The following is an 18,033-nucleotide window of genomic DNA, read 5'->3' as shown; positions in this document are numbered from 1 at the left end:
AATTCAGTAATTCCTTTCGCAGTCCTTGGTTTTAAACAGCCTCTTTTTTCTATTTTAGTCAATAATCAAAAATACAGAAAACGAAATCAGTCTTTAGAGTTTATTCATTCCTGTTTTATTCTTAGATGAAATCAGACTATCTTATGAACTCCTATTCCTCCTTTGATCTTGTGCCACTCAGAGTGACACTTAAGACTGGCCATTTTAGCTACATCTTCCAAGCAATGCTTAATGATCTGGGCTGAAAGCAATGAATTCTCAGTGGTTAATTATTGAAAAAGAGGCCATGTCAGAATGATTATGGAGGTGATAAAGGCGTCCTGACTTGATGTGATATGATGCTGCTTGTGTGGAGGGTTAATGATAGTTTTGAACAGCAATCAGTAAGGATGTTCAACAACACCTCCTCCATAATAATCCTCAACACCAGTGCCCCATAAGGCTGCATACTCGGCAGCCCCTGACTATACTTCTTGTACACTCGTGACTGTGTGGCCAAATTCAGCTTTAACTCTATTTACAAATTTGCTGATGCCACCACTTTAGTGGTTCTGATCTCAAACAATGATAAGTCAGAGTTTGGGAAAGAGATAGATGAGGTAACAGCATCGTGTAAAGAAAACAATGAGCTGGTCAACAAATTCAAGAAGCAGAGTAGAGGACGTGCCCCTGTCTCTATCACTGGTGCTGAGATGGAAGTGGTTGAAAGCTTTGCCAGGAGTAAATAGCACCAATGATCTATCCTGGTCCATCCACATCAATGCTACAGTCAAGAAAGCACAGCAGTGTCTCTATTTCCTCAAAAGGCTAAGAAATTCAGCATTACCAATTTTTATAGATGCACCACAGAAAGCATCCTCTTTCGATGCATCACAGTTTGGTATGGCAACTGCTTTACACAAGACCGCAAAAATTAGAGATTTGTGAATGCACTTCATCACAAAAAAACCAGCTTTCTGTCTATTGACTCTGTCCAGACTTCCCTCTACCTTTATGAAAGCAACCAATATAATCCAAGCTCCCTCTCGCCCTGCTTGTCTCTTTCAGTCTCCTCCACCCTCTTACATCAGGCAGAAGATAGTTTGAAAACAGGTACCAACAGATTTAAGAACAGTTTCTTCCCTGCTACATCACACTTATGAACTGGCTCATATATTAGAGTTGATCTTTCTCTGCATCTTCTCTGTGGCTGTAACACTGTATTCTGCATTCTGTTGTGATGTTCTTATGTAAGGTGTAGTTTGTCTGGTTAGCCCACAAAACAATACTTTTCACGGTTTCTTTGTACGTGTGACAATAATAAACAAATGTGGACTGAACAACCTCTACCAATGTTGTAATCTGTTGGTAGTGCCTCCGTACAAGCTGGCTAATACATCCGTTCCCAGAATCTGAGCTGAATTCCCATTTTGCTTCTCCTTTAATGATCAGCTAACAGAAGGCAACAGGTAGGCCATGGAACCGGTGGTCACTAATACACACTGGCAGGAATCCAAAATTGGTGATCTGCCCCTTCCTGCCCTCAGCAAATCAAGTACCATTTCACATGGTCATGGGTGCACCATGGAACAGTGATGAAATAATTGAAACATTTTGATAATGGAATGTAGCAGGTTGCTGAAGTGTATTTTCTCAGGCAGGATCAGAAACTCTGGTCATTGCTGTGGACTGAGAGAAGGCGCTGTTTATAATGGTCTAACTTTCTAGTTTCCCCTTCAAAGTCTAATATTGATCAATTCTGCTGTTGTTTCATTGTGACAGTGAGTGAAACTCTTCTCTCCCCAATCAAAATTCTAAGCGTCAGATGGACAGTGCCTGGGGCTGAAGGGCTGCAATGCTGCATCAACTGTTGTCTGTATTAGCACAATTTCCTGATTCTGTGAACTGCAATTTCCTCCTTCTTGCCACCGCCCCCTGCACCCCAAATTTCCTAGAGCATGTATAGTGAATAAAATACAGATTGAAGCCAGACATGAACAATGGACTTGCCTTTCCTAATTTGCTTGCGTGACTTTGTCAAACGTTTTCCCAGTATTCAAGTTGATGGAAACTGTCTGCATTTTGTTTTGACAGCTGTCCTTACCTGACGGAGAACCTGACTTTGGCTATCCCGATTATTGCTGGGCTGCTCTTTCTGTTTGTGGTGAGCACCTTGCTGCACACAAGTTTCACAGACCCTGGGATTCTTCCACGAGCCACTCCGGATGAAGCAGCTGATCTGGAGAGGCAGATAGGTAGCTTTACTGCCATCTAACTATGTAACTGAGTGCCTACTGCATGATGGGAGTGGCAGGGCTGTCAAGTTAACAGACTCTGTAAACTGTACTCTGGCAGCGCACTGGAGGATATGTTCACCTTGGAGTTGGGAGCAGAACTAAAGTCAATAATACGAGGGCTACAGTGGTTAAATTGTGTATACGGGTTGCATCGACAAGATTGGTATTCCCTGAGTATTGAAGACATAGGGGAAATGTGATTAAAGAAGTTGATGCTTTCTCTCTAACCACCCTATTTCTTCTGACTTGTGGCAGCTGTTCTTTCTGTTGCCAGGGCCTTAATTTCCTTCCTAAACATATCTGCCTCTCAGTCATTTTAAAACCCACTCTTCTTCTCTACCTCCTATGGGGGCTTGTTCTCAAGTTATGTTTAATAATGGTCCTGTAACTTTCCCTAAACTAAAGGTGCTATGTCAATTCAATACTTGTTGATGAAGGAATCCTCAACAATGGAATGTAACTGTAAAGTTGGATTCAGGCTGCTTGGAGTGAAGGTTGGGAAATGCTGCTTTATACAATAGGCAGTGTAAATCTCGAACTCCCTCTTTACCCCGAAGAGGAGCCTATGAACTGGGATGAATTGAACATTTTCAAAACTGAGATCAATAAATTTGTATTAGACAAGGATATTAAAAGTTATGGAACTAAAAGACACACGCATTATTGCCAGAACTGGAGATTGGGTTGAATGCCCTCTTATCTTACGTTTGTGCAACCTGTACCCCAGCAAGATACATGAATGCAGCTTGGGAGGGGACATTTGGGAGACAATTACTTCTAAACCCCAGACAACTGGGGCTTCTGCAGTTCAGACTGTTGTAATGTTTTAGATGGGTGAAGCTCTTGATTCCTTGTACACTACAACAAATCTTCCTTTGTTTTCCAGATAACCCTGGGGGATCAGGTTACCGGCCCCCACCTCGTACAAAGGAAGTGGTGATAAATGGACAGACAGTGAAACTCAAGTACTGCTTCAGCTGCAAAATGTTCCGGCCTCCACGGACATCACACTGTAGTCTGTGTGACAACTGTGTTGGTGAGTGTAGAGTGAGGCTAAGTGTTGGAACATCATTAAGAGTTCAAGAAACTGAATGAGGGCAGCCAGGGAGCTGGTTGAAGGAAGCCTTTTCCTCCTGTATTGCTTCGTTACTGGAGTCCAGTGCTGTGGATACCAATGGCCTACCTGATACTTTGCCTCAAATTTTGAGTGTCAGCTGACCATTCAATCAAAGCCTGTCCTGATACTGTCCATACTAATGTCCCCCATTTACTTTCCAAGAATAAATGATTTTGATCAAGAACTTATTTGTCCTCGCTGAATCCCAAAAATGCAGTTCTGGGCATTAAACCTTATTCTTGTGTTCTTTCATCATCTACCTGTTGGACTGTGGGTGGGAATTGAGCTAAAACTCTCAATTTGACAGCAACTTATCTTTAAACACTTGTACAAAATCAAATTAATGGGGATGCTGGAATCTGACATAAAAACAGAAAATGCTGGAAATATTCAGGAGACAAACACTTAACTTTTAAGTGATGACTTCGTTGGAATTGGAAAACTGAAGATAAAGTAGATTTTAAGCAATCTGAGAAAGGGAAAGGAGGAAAATGTAAAAAGGAAGGTCAGTGGAAAGCAGGGCAGATTAAAGGAGAAAAGGGTTTGTGGTATTAGACTAAGGGGATTTTAAGGGGACACGTGAAATAATCAAAACAATGTTTTTGAGGAGATAAAATGGGAAAAGCAATTACCTGTGTTCGGGGTGGGGAGAAATGAGGCAGAGGTTATGATTAAAGTTACCTCAGTTTTTTTTAACTACTGCACGCACCTTCAAAGTCCGTGCACGGCATCAATTTCCAAAGTCAGAAGTCATACTGATAATATATGCATGGACCTTCCGATTGGGTATGCTGGTCATGATTTGACATTGTAGAAATCAATGCTGTTCTGTAAAGTTGAAAAATTGAAATTTGTTTTATTCATTAACAAGATGAGGACTTCGCTGGCTAGGCAGCATTTATTGTCCATTCCTAATTGCCCAGGGGACAGTTCAGAGTCAACCATATTGCTTTGGGTCAGGAGTCACATGTCGGCCAGACCACGTAAAAATGTCAGTTTCCTTCCATGAAGGGCATTAGTGGACAAGGTGGGTTTTTGCAACAGTCAGCGATAGAATCATGGTCATCTTTAGATTCTTAATTCCATATGTGTTGCTGATCTGCCATGCTGGGATTTGAACCCGGATCCCCAGAATGTTATCCAGGACTTTGGATTACCAGTTCAGCGATAATACCACTAGGCCATTGCCATCTCCCCTTAATGATATTATGTTCTAAGAAACTAGTGGAAGAGTGAGATCGAGAATTAAAATGACATGTGATGGAAAGTTCAAAGTCATGTTTGTGGACTGAACTTAAGTGTTAAGCAAAGTAATCTCACAATCTGTATTTGTTCACCTCAGTGGTGAGCCAGCTGCATGAGCTTTAAATATGAGAAATTTCTTTTCTCATGGAAGGAGTGGGAGGGGTTAGAAATGTGAGAAAGACTGAAGTGTTTAGTTGTTTGATTAATGTACCAAGATGTCATGTTAAAAAGAAAATCCCTTTGGATTGCCATTATTCTATTAAATGGTGGGGCAAGCTCAGACACTGTACTGCCTTTTCAGCAGCATGCTAGAGGCAACAGAAATAGTAGGGGATGGCAATGCCGACATGGGGATCCCATTCAAAATTGTGGAAAAGGAAGGGAAGGTGAGAGTGCAGGAGATGATATAATCAAGGTCTTTTTGGAGAGGAAAGCCCAGTTGAGCTAAAGAAAGATGTATTGGTAATTCTTCAAGGAAAATTGGTGCCCTTGAGGTGGATGCTGGATAGAAGCAGTTGAAAACCTGAAAAGGGGCAACAAAAGTCAAAGGATGGATTCAAAGATGAACCAAGCAAAGAAGAGAAACCATTTACAAAGTTGGTAACATTTTTTAGTTTGAGGTGACAGCGGAAATTAGTTATTAATGCACTGAAAAACGTGAAGGAGGAGGAAACTTTAGGACTGGAATATTGAATCTTCCACACATTCTGCAAAAATTCAGTTAAATGGGTTCCTGTGGAAATACCTTGACTTGTAAGAAATCTTAAAAGTCTATGACAAGGATTTTCAATGTAAGAACAGGTTCAACTAAGTAGAGGTTGGTGGGTGGATGGATTTTATTTGAGTCTGTGTTCAGGGAAGAAATGTGGAGAGTACTCTCCCAATACTATTGGGAAGGCGAGGGCAGAGAGGAGTTGGATATCCATTGTGAGAATCTGGTATCTTAAATTGGTCAATTATGTTGGAAATGTCACAGATGCAGATGGGATCTTTCTCCACTTTGCTGCCCTCTGGGTTTTGAGAGCTGAAATTGGAATGCTTGGTTCATGCACAGACAGACGAAACAGTGGATTGGAAGGTTGCTGAAGGCTGAAGTGTGAAGACTGGGAGACTCATTATTGCTTAGAGTCTAAGTATTGATCTGTTGTGTTTGGAGAAGAGATAGTGACACTGTATGCTGTACTACTGTGAATCTTTGTCCCTTTTCTTACAGAACGATTTGACCATCACTGTCCTTGGGTTGGAAACTGCGTTGGAAAAAGGAATTACAGATTTTTCTACATGTTTCTGCTCTCTCTTTCCTTTCTAACTGCTTTCATATTTGCCTGTGTAATAACTCACCTTACACTCCGTAAGTCCCCTAAAGTTACCCTTGGAACTACTTTTGCTATTTTAAAGCAGCTATATAAGTCCAGGATGTTGATAAGGTGACAATGAAAATCAAAGCAGGAGCCAGTCCAGGAGTAAAGACTTTCCCAGAAATAGAGTAGAGTGGGAGCTGGTATGTGAGTAATTTTTCAAAGAAACCAGGAGGGAAGGCCAGTGTGGGATGAGATTGCTCTCTGAAAAAATGTAGAGGGGCCATGCTGAGAATAGGAATGAAAACGGAAACAAATTAATGAATTCTTTGAAATGATGAGGTATATTATTTGCACAACATGGAAAGCGTCCAATGCCTGTGCTGAGTTTCACCGTGGTGTGACACAGGAATAACATTTTGGATCAGGGCCTAAGATTCAGATCAGTGGACCAAGGAATCGTGAACCAGGTAAATCTTCATACTTAATGGTTTACCTCAGGAGAACTTGGATATCACCTGGCTTGAAGTTTACAAAATTGAAAAATAGGCATAACGAAGTTGCTATTTGAATGGAGTTAATTGCAGTTTGTACCTACCAACTTGCACAGTAGTCTCATTTTCTCTGCATGGGGAGTCCACACTGCACTGACCATTTTTTCTTCTTTCACCCTCCCAGGATCTCAGAACACTGGGTTGTTAAATGCACTCCAGGAAACTCCAGCAAGATATCCTTTCCTTGCTCTGACATGGTACCACCAACGCTGTTGTCTGATTTGGAGGGAGTCATATGATCAAGGAAGGGGAGGCTGCCAACTTTATAAAAATTCTGATTTATAATTTTTACTTTGTCCTTTCTAAAGGCACTGACTTCCATTGGGGAACAGTTCCATGGAGACTGATTCTTATTCCCATTGGTTTTATCCTTCCTGAAATACCATAGATGGCAGTTGTAAGAGCAAGCCTAGATAGTGGGGGGAGGGGTGGGGGGAAGAAGAAAATGCATGAGGGTGAAGGTTGTCCATGCTGGAATGAATGGAAACAGGGATACTGTTAGATTTTGTTTCTTCTGTCTCCTCCCTTGTGTATCCCAGGGCATTCAGACTAGTTTCTACTGCCTCAAATGGCCCACCAGCTGAATCTGTAAATTTAACCGAGAGCTGTTATAGAACCTGGCATTGTGTGTCCTGTATGTTTAGTATTTAAACTGAGTGGTGCTTTGTCTATTGGACTGGGGACAATAGGTGTTTTAATTTTGTTCAGTAAGAGAAATATTATCTTTTGTCTCAACTTGCAGGTATTAGCAAGCTGTGGCTCTTAGTGCAGTACTTTGCAAAGTACTTTACTGAACTGGTGACAATAGACTAATCAAATCTCTGAGCTACCCCTGTGTCAAAATCAAGGATTTGTTAAAATAATAAAACAGTAATGACAGTAAAACTACAGTAGACAGAAAGCGTTTCTGAAGGAGGCTGAATGAATCACACGTGGACAGGTCAGGAGTCGCTACGATCGCCATTGACAGGGGGCAAGGAAGAGGAGTTTTTTTAAGAGAATTTGTATCAGAGATAATGGGAACTGCAGATGCTGGAGAATCCGAGAAAGTGTGGGGCTGGATGAACACAGCAGGCCAAGCAGCAAATTAGGAGCACAAAAACTGACGTTTCGGGCTGAGACCCTTCATCAGAAATGAGGGATGGGGAGAGGGTTCTGAAATATATAGGAAGAGAGGGGGAGGCGGATTGAACGCGGATAGAGGAGAAGATGAGTGGAGAGGAGACAGACAAGTTAAAGGGGCGGGGATGGAGCCTGTAGAAGTGAGTGTAGGTGGCGAGGTAGGGAGGGGATAGGTCAGTTCGGAGAGGACGGACTGGTCAAGAGGGCGGGATGAAGTTAGGAGATAGGGAATGGAGGTGCACTTAAGGTGGGAGGATGGGATGGGTGAGAGGAAGAACAGGTTAGGGTGGCAGGGATGAGCTGGGCTGATTTTGGGATGCGGGGTGGGGAGGGAGAGGAGATTTTGAAGCTTATGAAATCCAAAGCTTGTGATACCATTGGGCTGCAGGTTCCTAAGCAGAATATGAGTTGCTGTTCCTGTAACCTTTGGGTGGCATCATTATGGCACTGCAGGAGGCCCAGGATGGACATGTCATTTAAGGAATGCGAGAGGGAGTTGAAATGGTTCGCGACTGGGAGGTGCAGTTGTTTGTTGCAAACCGAGCATAGCTGTTCTGTGAAGTGGTCCCCAAGCCTCCACTTGGTTTCCCCAATGTAGACGAAGCCACAACGGGTACAGCGGATACAGTATACCACATTGGCAGATGTGCAGGTGAACATCTGCTTGATGTGGAAAGTCATCTTGGGACCTGGGATGTGGGTGATGGAGATGGTGTGGGGGCAAGTGTAGCACTTCCTGCGGTTGCAGGGGAAGGTGCCCAGTGTGGTGGGGTTGGAGGGCAGTGTGGAACGGACAAGGGAGTCGCAGAGAGAGTGGTCTCTCTGGAAGCCAGAAAAGGGTGGGGATGGAAAACTATCTTTGGTGATGGGGTCAGATTGTGGATGGTGGAAGTGTCCGAGGATGATACAGTGTATACGGGGGTTGGTGGGAATGTATGTGAGGATGAGGGGGATTCTCTTGCTGGTTATTGCGGGGACAGGGTGTGAGGGATGAGTTACGGGAAATGCGGGAGACGCGGTTGTGGGCATTCTCGACCACTGCGGCGGGGGGGGGATGTTGCAGTCCTTGAAGAACGAGGACATCTGGGATGTGCGGGAGTGGAATGCCACATCCTGGGAGCAGATGTGGCGGAGGCGAAGGATTTGGGAATGGGGTGGAATTTTTGCAGGGAGTGGGTGGGAGGAGGTGTATTCCAGGTAGCTGTGGGAGTCGGTGGGCTTGAAATGGCTATCGGTTGCTAGGTGCCCCGCACCACCTTTCCCTACCTCCTAACCTCATCCCGCCCCCTTGACCTGTCCGTCCTCCCCGGACTGACCTATCCCCTCCCTACTTCTCCACCTGTACTCACCTCTACAGGCTTCATCCCCGCCCCTTTAACTCGTCTGTCTCCTCTCCACCTATCTTCTCCTCTATCCGTCTCCCGCCTCCCCATCCTCCTTTTCTGATCAAAGGCCTAGGTCCAAAACATCAGGTTTTGTGCTCCTTCGCTGCTTGGCCTGCTGTGTTCATCCAGCCCCACACTTTGTTATTAAGAGAATTTGTGTTGGGTTTGAACTCTGATTTTTTTTTTCCTTGACTCCACTTACCGCACTTGAGCTGGTGGTCTGTTTTTTCTCAGTCTGGTCCATTCTGGGCCTCTCAGGTTTCCACACATATCTGGTGGCTTCCAACCTGACAACAAACGAAGATGTGAGTAGACAGACTCTTCTTTGTGTTTGAATCAAAGAGTAAAAACAAAAGTCTGTGATATCTAACTTTTGTAAGTGGGGTCTTGCTTATTATTATTCCATTAAGCCTATTTTATGAAACAATTAAATGAGTCACAGAAAAAGCATCCAACCACCTTTGTCTTCAGTGTTTGTACGAAGGTAAATAGGAGCACCTGTACACTTTCCAAATAGTTCTACCCAGTGCTCAGGGGTACCCTGATATCCAGCTCCATTCAGTGCACAAGATCACCCTGATATCCAGGTCCATTCCATGCCCAGCAACACCCTGCTGTTGAGCCCCATCCAGTGCCCAATGACACCATGAAACCTAGCTCTATTCAATGCATGCAGATTCCCCAATATCCATTCCATTTACAGGAAAACCCTACTATCTGCTCCGTTCAGTGTACAACGACGTGCTGATATTCAGCTCCATTCAGTGCAGTTGGATGCCCTGATAGCCAGTTCAAAATCTAGAAAATTGTTTTAAATCTAACTTGTCTGATGAAATCATTCTCTCTACAATTGTGTTTTTACTATTAATGCCTGTCGTCAAAAAAAGTCAAACCATTCTATTTGTGTAAGTGCAGAAATGATATGGATCGGCTTCATGGCTCCCATTGTCAAAGTGGTACCTGTTTTGTAAAATTATTCTAACATTATTAAACAATTCATAATATTGGAACAAATAAAAGTTTATTAATGTGCAGAACCAGCCAGTGTTCACTCAGTAACATTTCAGCCTGCTCACCAACCGCTAAAAACCTGCAAACAACTTTTGACTGGTTTCTCCATGAGCATGTGGAGTAATTACAACTAACTGTGGGGGAGATGAAGCTGTACTAATTATAATGTCATTGTGTGAACATGCTTCACCTTTCAGAATTCTTCTGAATTTTCTGGTTGACTGGATTTAATAAGAATATGGATTGAATGCCAGCTTGTTGCTAATATTGCTGAGTGGTGCAGTTAGTGAGCACCAACTAGAATTTGTGTTTGAATTGAACGTTTGTGGGATGAAAAATGTCTGCCTCACTCACTGTTCTCTTGTCAATCGATCAGACTCTATTACTTGGTTTTGCTCCCTTGCAGTTGGTCTCTTGTTGTCTGCTCAGGCTCCTTATCTCAACCGCTTTCTCTCACTATCAAGCAATGACTTACGGTCGGTCTGTTATAAATTTCAGTAAAACATAGTAAAAATAGATGGTCAGTAACAGAGTAGCCCAGTTTGCCAACGAGCAAACGTGTAGACTAGCAGTGATAAACACTTTTTTTGGGCTAGTGACTTGTATGATACAGAGCCAGTACAAAATTCTAAAGGGCCATAGCTGAAGTTGTGTACACAAGTAATGACGGCCAACAAATGAGCTGGTGGACATCATAAATTTACATATTCAGTAATGGCTGCAGACTTAGAGGAACACATTGTGGGAACTGGTGTGCATGATCTGTTTTCTAAACTAACTCAATATTTCTTCTGAGTGTGTGGAACTGCAGATGCTGGAGAATCTGAGGTACAAGGTGAAGAGCTGGATGAACACAGGCCAAGCAGCATCGGAGGAACAGGAAAGCTGACGTTTCAGGTCTAGACCCTTCTTCAGAAATGGGGAGGGGAAGGGGGTTCTGAAGTAAATAGGGAGGGGGGGAGGCGGATAGAGGAGAAGATAGATCGAGAGGAGTCAGACAGGTCAAAGAGGCAGAATGGAGCCAGTAAAGGTGAGTGTAGGTGGGGAGTTAGGGAGGGGATAGGTCAGTCCATGGAGGACGGACAGGTCAAGGGGACGGGATGAGGTTAGTAGGTAGGAAATGGAGGGTGTGGCTTGAGGTGGGAGGAGGGGATAGCTGGGAGGAAGGACAGGTTAGGGAGGCGGGGACAAGCTGGGCTGGTTTTGGGATGTAGTTGGGGGGATGGGGGATTTTGAAGCTTGTGCAATCCACATTGATACCATTGGGCTGTAAGATTCCCAAGCAGAATATGAGGTGCTGTTCCTGCTACCTTCTGGTGGCATTGTTGTGGCACTGCAGGATGGACATGTCGACTGCGGAATGGGCGAGGGAGTTGGAATGGTTCACGACTGGGAGGTGCAGTTTAATGTGAACTGAGGGTAGGTGTTCTGCAAAGTGGCTTGGTTTCCCTGATGTAGAGGAGGCCACAACGGGAATAGCGGCTACAGTATACCACATTAGCAAATGTGCAGGTCAGCATCTGCTTGATAATAGATAATAAACAATAGGTGCAGGAGTAGGCCATTCGGCCCTTGAGTCAGCACTACCATTCATTATGATCATGGTTTGATGTGGAAAGTCTTGGGGCCTGGGATGAGGGTGAGGGGAGAGGTATAGGTGCAGGTGTAACACTTCCTGCAGTTGCAAAGAAAAGTGTTCGATGTGGGGCTAGAGCGGGGTGTGGTGGGGCTGTAGGGGTGTACGGAACGGACAAGGGAGTCTCAGAGAGTGGTCCCTCCAGAAGGCAGACAAGGGTGGGGAGGGAAACATGTCTTCGGTGAGGTCGGATTTCAGATGGTGGAAGTGTTGGAGGATGATACGTTGGATCTGGAGTCTGGTGGGGTGGTACGTGAGGACGAGGGGGATTCTAGTCTGGTTGATATTGTGGTGTGGGTGTGTGAGGAATGAGTTGCGGGAGAAACGGTTGAGGGCGTTCTTGCCCACTGGTAGGGGGGGACTTGCGGTCCTTGAAAAACGAAGACATCTGAGATGTTCAGGAGTGGAATGCCTCATCCTGAGAGCAGATGTGGCGGAGGCGAAGGACTTGGGAATAGGGGATGGCATTGTTTCCAGAAGGTGGGGGCGAGGAGGTGTATTCTAGGTAGCTGTGGGAGTCGGTGGGCTTGAAATGGATATCAGTTTCTAGGTGGTTGCAGAAATGGAAACAGAGGTCCAGGAAGGAGAGAGAGAGGTATCAGAGATGGTCCAGGTGAACGTAAGGTTGGGTTGGAATGCGTTGGTGAAGTGAATGAACTGTTTGAGCTTCTCGTGGGGGCGTGAGGCGGCGCCAATACGTTGATGACCGTAATGGAGAAAGAGGTGGACTTTAGGGCCACTGTTGCTATGGAAGAGGGACTGTTCCACATAATCTACAAAGATGCACGCATAGCTTGGGCCCATACGAGTACCCATGGCCACCCCTTTGTGGGAAGTGGGAGGAATTGAAAGAGAAGTTGTTGAGGGTGAGGACGAGTTCGGCTAAGCAGATGAGGGTGTCATTGGAGGAGGACTGGTTGTGTCTGCGGGACAAGAAGAAGCGGAGGGCCTTTAGGCTATCTGCATGGGGAATGCAGGTGTACAGGGACTGGACATCCATCGTGAAGATGAGGTGTTGGAGACCAGGGAATTGGAAGTTTTGGAGGAGGAGGAGGATGTGAGTGGTGTCATGGACGTAGGTAGGGAGTTCTTGGACCAAGGTGGAGAAAATGGAATCGAGATGGGTAGAGGTAAGTTCAGTGGGGCAGGAGCAGTCGGAGACAGTGGGTCGACCAGGGTAGCCTGGTTTGTGGATTTTGGGAAGGAGATAGAAGTGGGCAATGCGGGTTTGGGGAACGACGAGGTTGGAGGCTGTGGGTGGGAGGTGACCTGAGGTGATGAGATTATGGATAGTTTGGTCGATGATGGTTTGGTCATTTGGGGTGGGATCATGATCAAGGGGGCGGTAGGAGGTGGTGCCGGAGAGTTGGTGCCAGGCTTCAGTGATGTAGTATGGCGCACTGAACTCTAAAACTGCACCTCCCTTGTCCGCGGGTTTTATGGTGATGTTGGGCTTGGAGCGGAGGGCTGCATATTCTGTGGGCAAGAGGTTGGAGTGGGTGAGAGGGGTGGAGAGATTGAGGCGATTGATGTCTCGACGGCGGTTGTTGATGAAGAGGTCGAGGGAGGAGGAGGATGTGAGTGGTGTCATGGACGTAGGTAGGGAGTTCGAGGGAGGGAAGGAGGCCTTGGGGTGGTATCAAGGTGGGGATTGTGTTGGAGGCAGGGGAAGGGGTCAGTAGAGGGAGGGTTAGACTCACGCTTAAAGAAGTAAGCGTGGAGGTGGAGGCAATGGAAAAACTGTTCAGCGCCCTAGCGTGAGTTCATCCACTTCAACACCTTCCACCCCAACCTTAAGCTCACCTGGACCATCTCTGATACCTCTCTCTCCTTCCTGGACCTCTCTGTTTCCATCTCTCGCAACCATCTGGAAACTGATATCCATTTCAAGCCCACCGACTCCCACGGCTACCTTTGAATACATCTCCGACCCACTTTCCTGAAAAAAATGCTGTTCCCATTCTCAATTCCTTCGCCCCCGCTGCATCTGCTCCCAGGATGAGGCATTCCACTCCTGAACATCTCAGGTGCCCTTGTTTTTCAAGGACCGCAATTCCCCCCCCCCCCCACCCCTGCCCAAGTTGTAAAGAATGCCCTTGACCGTGTTTCCCACAACTCATCCCTCTCCCCCCCTCCCCACAATAACAGCCAGAACAGAATCCCCCTCGTCCTCACGTACCATCCCGCTAACCTGCAGATCCAACACATCATCCTCCGACACTTCTGCCATCTGCAGTCCGACCCCACCACCAAAGACATTTTTTCCTCACCTCCCTTGTCTCCTTTCTGGTGGGACCACTGTCTCTGGGACTCCCTTGTCCACTCCACACGTCCCTCCAGCCCCACCACACCCACCACTTTTCCCTGCAACCACAGGAAGTGCTACACCTCAGCCCCATTCCAGGCCCCAAGAAGACTTTCCACATCAAGCAGATGTTCACCTACAGATCTGCTAATGTGGTATACTGTACATCAGGGAAACCAAGCGGAAGCTTGAGGACCACTTTGTGGAACACCTCCGCTCGGTTCACACTAAACTACTGCACCTCCCAGTTGCGAACCATTTCAAGTCCCCCTTCCTTTCAAAATCACTCTTTCCCCCACTGCATCCCAAAACCAGCCCAGCTTGTCCCTGCCTCCCTAACCTGCCCCTCCTCCCACATCAAGCCCCATCCCCATCTCCTACCTACAAGCCTCATCCGCGGACCTGCCCGTCCTTCCTGGACTGACCTATTTCGTCCCTACCTCCCCACCTACATTCTCTTTTTTATTGGCTCCATCCCCCACCTCTTTGACCTGTCTGTCTCCTCTTGATCGATCTTCTCTATCCATCTTCTATCTGCCTTCTTCCCCCCCACCCCCATTTATTTCAGAACCCCTTGCCCCTCCCCATTTCTGAAGAAGGGTCTAGGCCCGAAACGTCAGCTTTTTTGCTCCTCTGATACTGCTTGGCCTGCTGTGTTCATCCAGCTCTACGCCTTGTTATCTCAATTTCTTCTGTAGTCCTCCATGAGTGCTTGAGGTAGCCTGAAGGAAGTTTGTTCTGTTTCCGGTTCATGCCATATCTGCTTTCGGTTTGTTTCATGCAGCAGTGTAGATGGATTAATTACTCAGTAAACAACCTGTGCTATGCCTATCCTTCAGGTTTAATGAATCCCTTGCTGAGAGACCCTGGCACTGAATGTACAGAGGATTACATTTGCTTGACCATTGCCCATCACGCAACAGAACAGTGTGCTTCTTGGATGATTATTTGCGTTAACTAACTGGGGTTAATACAGCAGGGAAATTTCTGAGAGTATTGAAGTGTGGTTTTCAAAACAAACTTATGACATGAATGTTTTGACCCTGCTGTTTCTGTAATGTACTATCTTTTAATGTTTTAACAGATTAAAGGCTCATGGTCCAGTAAACGAAGCTCCGAGGAAAACACTAATCCCTACAGTTACAACAGTATTGTCACTAACTGCTGTGCAGTCTTGTGTGGACCAATGCCACCCAGGTAGACAGAGAGACCTGCAAATTAATCTTTTTCTCCCCCATTTTCTCCTCTTGGCTCTTTCTCTTACACACAGGATGTCCAATTTTCATGTGAATTCCATGTATCTGCAGTACTCCTTTTGCCAATGTTGCCGAACAGTGAGATTTACTTGGTGTTTTCTGCTGTGGATTAGTGTGCAAGCATTGGAACTCTTGGCATGAAGAAGTTTTGACTTTAGATCGGAGGGAAGCCAGGCGCTGATGTACTCTTGTGCATCTGAATAAATTTTAAAGTAGCAAGTGCACCTCATAGTTCTGGAATCACTGGGTGACTGTAGAAAATAAGTTGCATGTGCCGGTGGCATAGTTTCCAACAAACACTGCCTGTTGATTAAGCCTGCAATGTAATGCACTTGTGCTGTCTTTTCAATTAAAACTGTCACCTCTGCTTAGCTCTTGACCGCGTTTCCCGCAACACATCCCTCACACCCTGTCCCCGCCACAACTGCCCAAAGAGGATCCCCCTGGTTCTCACACACCACCCCACCAACCTCCGGATACAACACATCATCCTCCGACACTTCTGCCATCTACAATCCGACCCCACCACCCAAGACATTTTTCCAACCCCACCCCTGTCTGCTTTCCGGAGAGACCACTCTCTCCGTGACTCCCTTGTTCGCTCCACACTGCCCTCCAACCCCACCACACCTGGCACCTTGCCCTGCAACCGCAGGAAATGCTACACTTGCCCCCACACCTCCTCCCTCACCCCTATCCCAGGCCCCAAGATGACTTTCCACATTAAGCAGAGGTTCACCTGCACATCTGCCAATGTGGTATACTGCATCCACTGTACCCGGTGTGGCTGCCTCTACGTTGGGGAAACCAAGCAGAGGCTTGGGGACCGCTTTGCAGAACACCTCCGCTTGGTTCGCAATAAACAACTGCACCTCCCAGTCGCAAACCATTTCCACTCCCCCTCCCATTCTTTAGATGACATGTCCATCATGGGCCTCCTGCAGTGCCACAATGATGCCACCCAAAGGTTGCAGGAACAGCAACTCATATTCCGCTTGGGAACCCTGCAGCCCAATGGTATCAATGTGGACTTCACCAGCTTCAAAATCTTCCCTTCCCCCACTGCATCCCAAAACCAGCCCAGCTCTTCCCCTCCACCCACTGCATCCCAAAACCAGTCCAACCTGTCTCTGCCTCCCTAACCTGTTCTTCCTCTCACCCATCCCTTCCGCCCACCCCAAGCCGCACCTCCATCTCCTACCTATTAACCTCATCCCACCTCCTTGACCTGTCCGTCTTCCCTGGACTGACCTATCCCCTCCCTACCTCCCCACCTATACTCTCCTCTCCACCTATCATCTTTTCTCTCCATCTTCGGTCCGCCTCCCCCTCTCTCCCTATTTATTCCAGAACCCCCACCCCATCCCCCTCTCTGATGAAGGGCCTAGGCCCGAAACGTCAGCTTTTGTGCTCCTGAGATGCTGCTTGGCCTGCTGTGTTCATCCAGCCTCACATTTTATTACCTCTGCTTAGCCTATTAGCATTTACTCTCCTTGCAGTTTCCTTCACTCCTCTTTGCAGATGCTCCTTGCTTTAACCATTCACGAGAGCTAGATTTTAAGTAGATGCAAATATTTATTTCCACATAAAGTAGTAAATGTCTGGAATAACTGCCAAGGTATTAAGCACACAATCTTTAGTGGTGCTCAGGCTAAGCTAGCAAAGTGACCAGCATCTGTGTAAATGTTGGAATATCAGAAGAGTGGGCTTCAATGAGAGAGTTGGGATATTGAAAGGATGTGTTTCTATGGAAATATTGAGATGTTGGAAAGATGGGCTTTCATAGAAGATTTGGGGAAGCAGAAAGTTGGCCTTCATTGAGGCAGTCAGTATGGGAAAAGGATGAGGATAAATATCTCAATGACCTTTTGTCCTGGTCTCTCAATTCTGTAAATAGAACCTTCAAAAAATATTGAGTCAGTGGCTTGGGACTAGTTTAGGTAACTTAAGTTTGTATGAGTAAATTGAATATACTCTGATATTTTTGTTGATATCGATTACTCACTACTTTCTCTCTCTCTCTCTCTCTCTCTCTCTCTCTCTCTCTGTTCCTCAGTTTAATTGACAGGCGTGGTTTCTTGGACCCAGACCAGATACAGCTGCCTGGGCCCCAACGTAAGGTTTCTCAGGGAGCAAAACCAGAAGTCAACCTGGTAGGAGGTGACCCCCAATGATGTGAATTAATGCCGTGCCTGTTGTTTTTGATTCCACCTTCCCTCATGCATCTGTTCATTTCCCTGTTACCGCGACCTCAGCTTGAGCATGAGCAGAAATGAAGGCCGCCCATTGTGGGAATGTTTAGTTGCCTGACTTGGTGACATTTTGCACACAGTTCTCATGACTGGAAATGTCACTTGAGCCAAGCTCTTGGAAACAGATTGACTCTTTGGGTGCTGTGAAGGATCAACGCTGGACTGCTCAGCAAAGAATCATGGGATGTGTTATTGTCTGCAGTCATCTGCCTGATTAGGGGATATTTCTTTAGAGTTTCTCTCCATTACAGTAGTGAGAGATAAGAGTAGGATCATCCTGCTGGATAGAGATGAAATACTGAAGCCTGCTGTGTTCAAACATAGCACAATGACTGTTACTAATACTGTAATGGTCCAGATTGAAAGTGAGTGCTAACGGGTAGGAGTTACATTTGAAAGGGGGAAGTGGAGCCCAAGGGTAGAAGAGGCCAATCTTGTAACATAATTTAAGCCACTGACTTCCATCTTTGCTTCAAATGGGATTGGGGTTGGGGGTGGGGGGGGGGGGGGGGGGGGGGCGCTGATGAATATCATGTGATTGTTATGGTGGATTGGCGTAACGTTCCAGTTCAGTGC

At 46.0% G+C, this 18,033-nt stretch overlaps 1 protein-coding gene across 5 annotated transcripts in view; it reads left to right on the top strand.

Annotated features, from left to right (window-relative positions):
- LOC125464835 (palmitoyltransferase ZDHHC18-like) overlaps positions 1 to 18,033 on the top strand; it is a 93,091-nt gene that overhangs the window by 7,230 nt on the left and 67,828 nt on the right. For all 5 annotated transcript variants that reach the window (XM_048557659.2, XM_048557656.2, XM_048557655.2 and 2 more), the window contains exons 2-8: positions 2,074 to 2,234; positions 3,163 to 3,312; positions 5,852 to 5,989; positions 6,615 to 6,663; positions 9,200 to 9,302; positions 15,034 to 15,146; positions 17,262 to 17,358. In XM_048557659.2, coding sequence (XP_048413616.1) covers positions 2,074 to 2,234; positions 3,163 to 3,312; positions 5,852 to 5,989; positions 6,615 to 6,663; positions 9,200 to 9,302; positions 15,034 to 15,146; positions 17,262 to 17,358 — 811 coding nt within the window. The remainder of the gene's footprint in view (positions 1 to 2,073; positions 2,235 to 3,162; positions 3,313 to 5,851; positions 5,990 to 6,614; positions 6,664 to 9,199; positions 9,303 to 15,033; positions 15,147 to 17,261; positions 17,359 to 18,033) is intronic.

Source organism: Stegostoma tigrinum, chromosome 24 (genome assembly GCF_030684315.1).
Source record: "Stegostoma tigrinum isolate sSteTig4 chromosome 24, sSteTig4.hap1, whole genome shotgun sequence".
NCBI lineage: Eukaryota > Metazoa > Chordata > Chondrichthyes > Orectolobiformes > Stegostomatidae > Stegostoma > Stegostoma tigrinum.
This window is presented reverse-complemented; position numbering and strand designations above follow the sequence as displayed.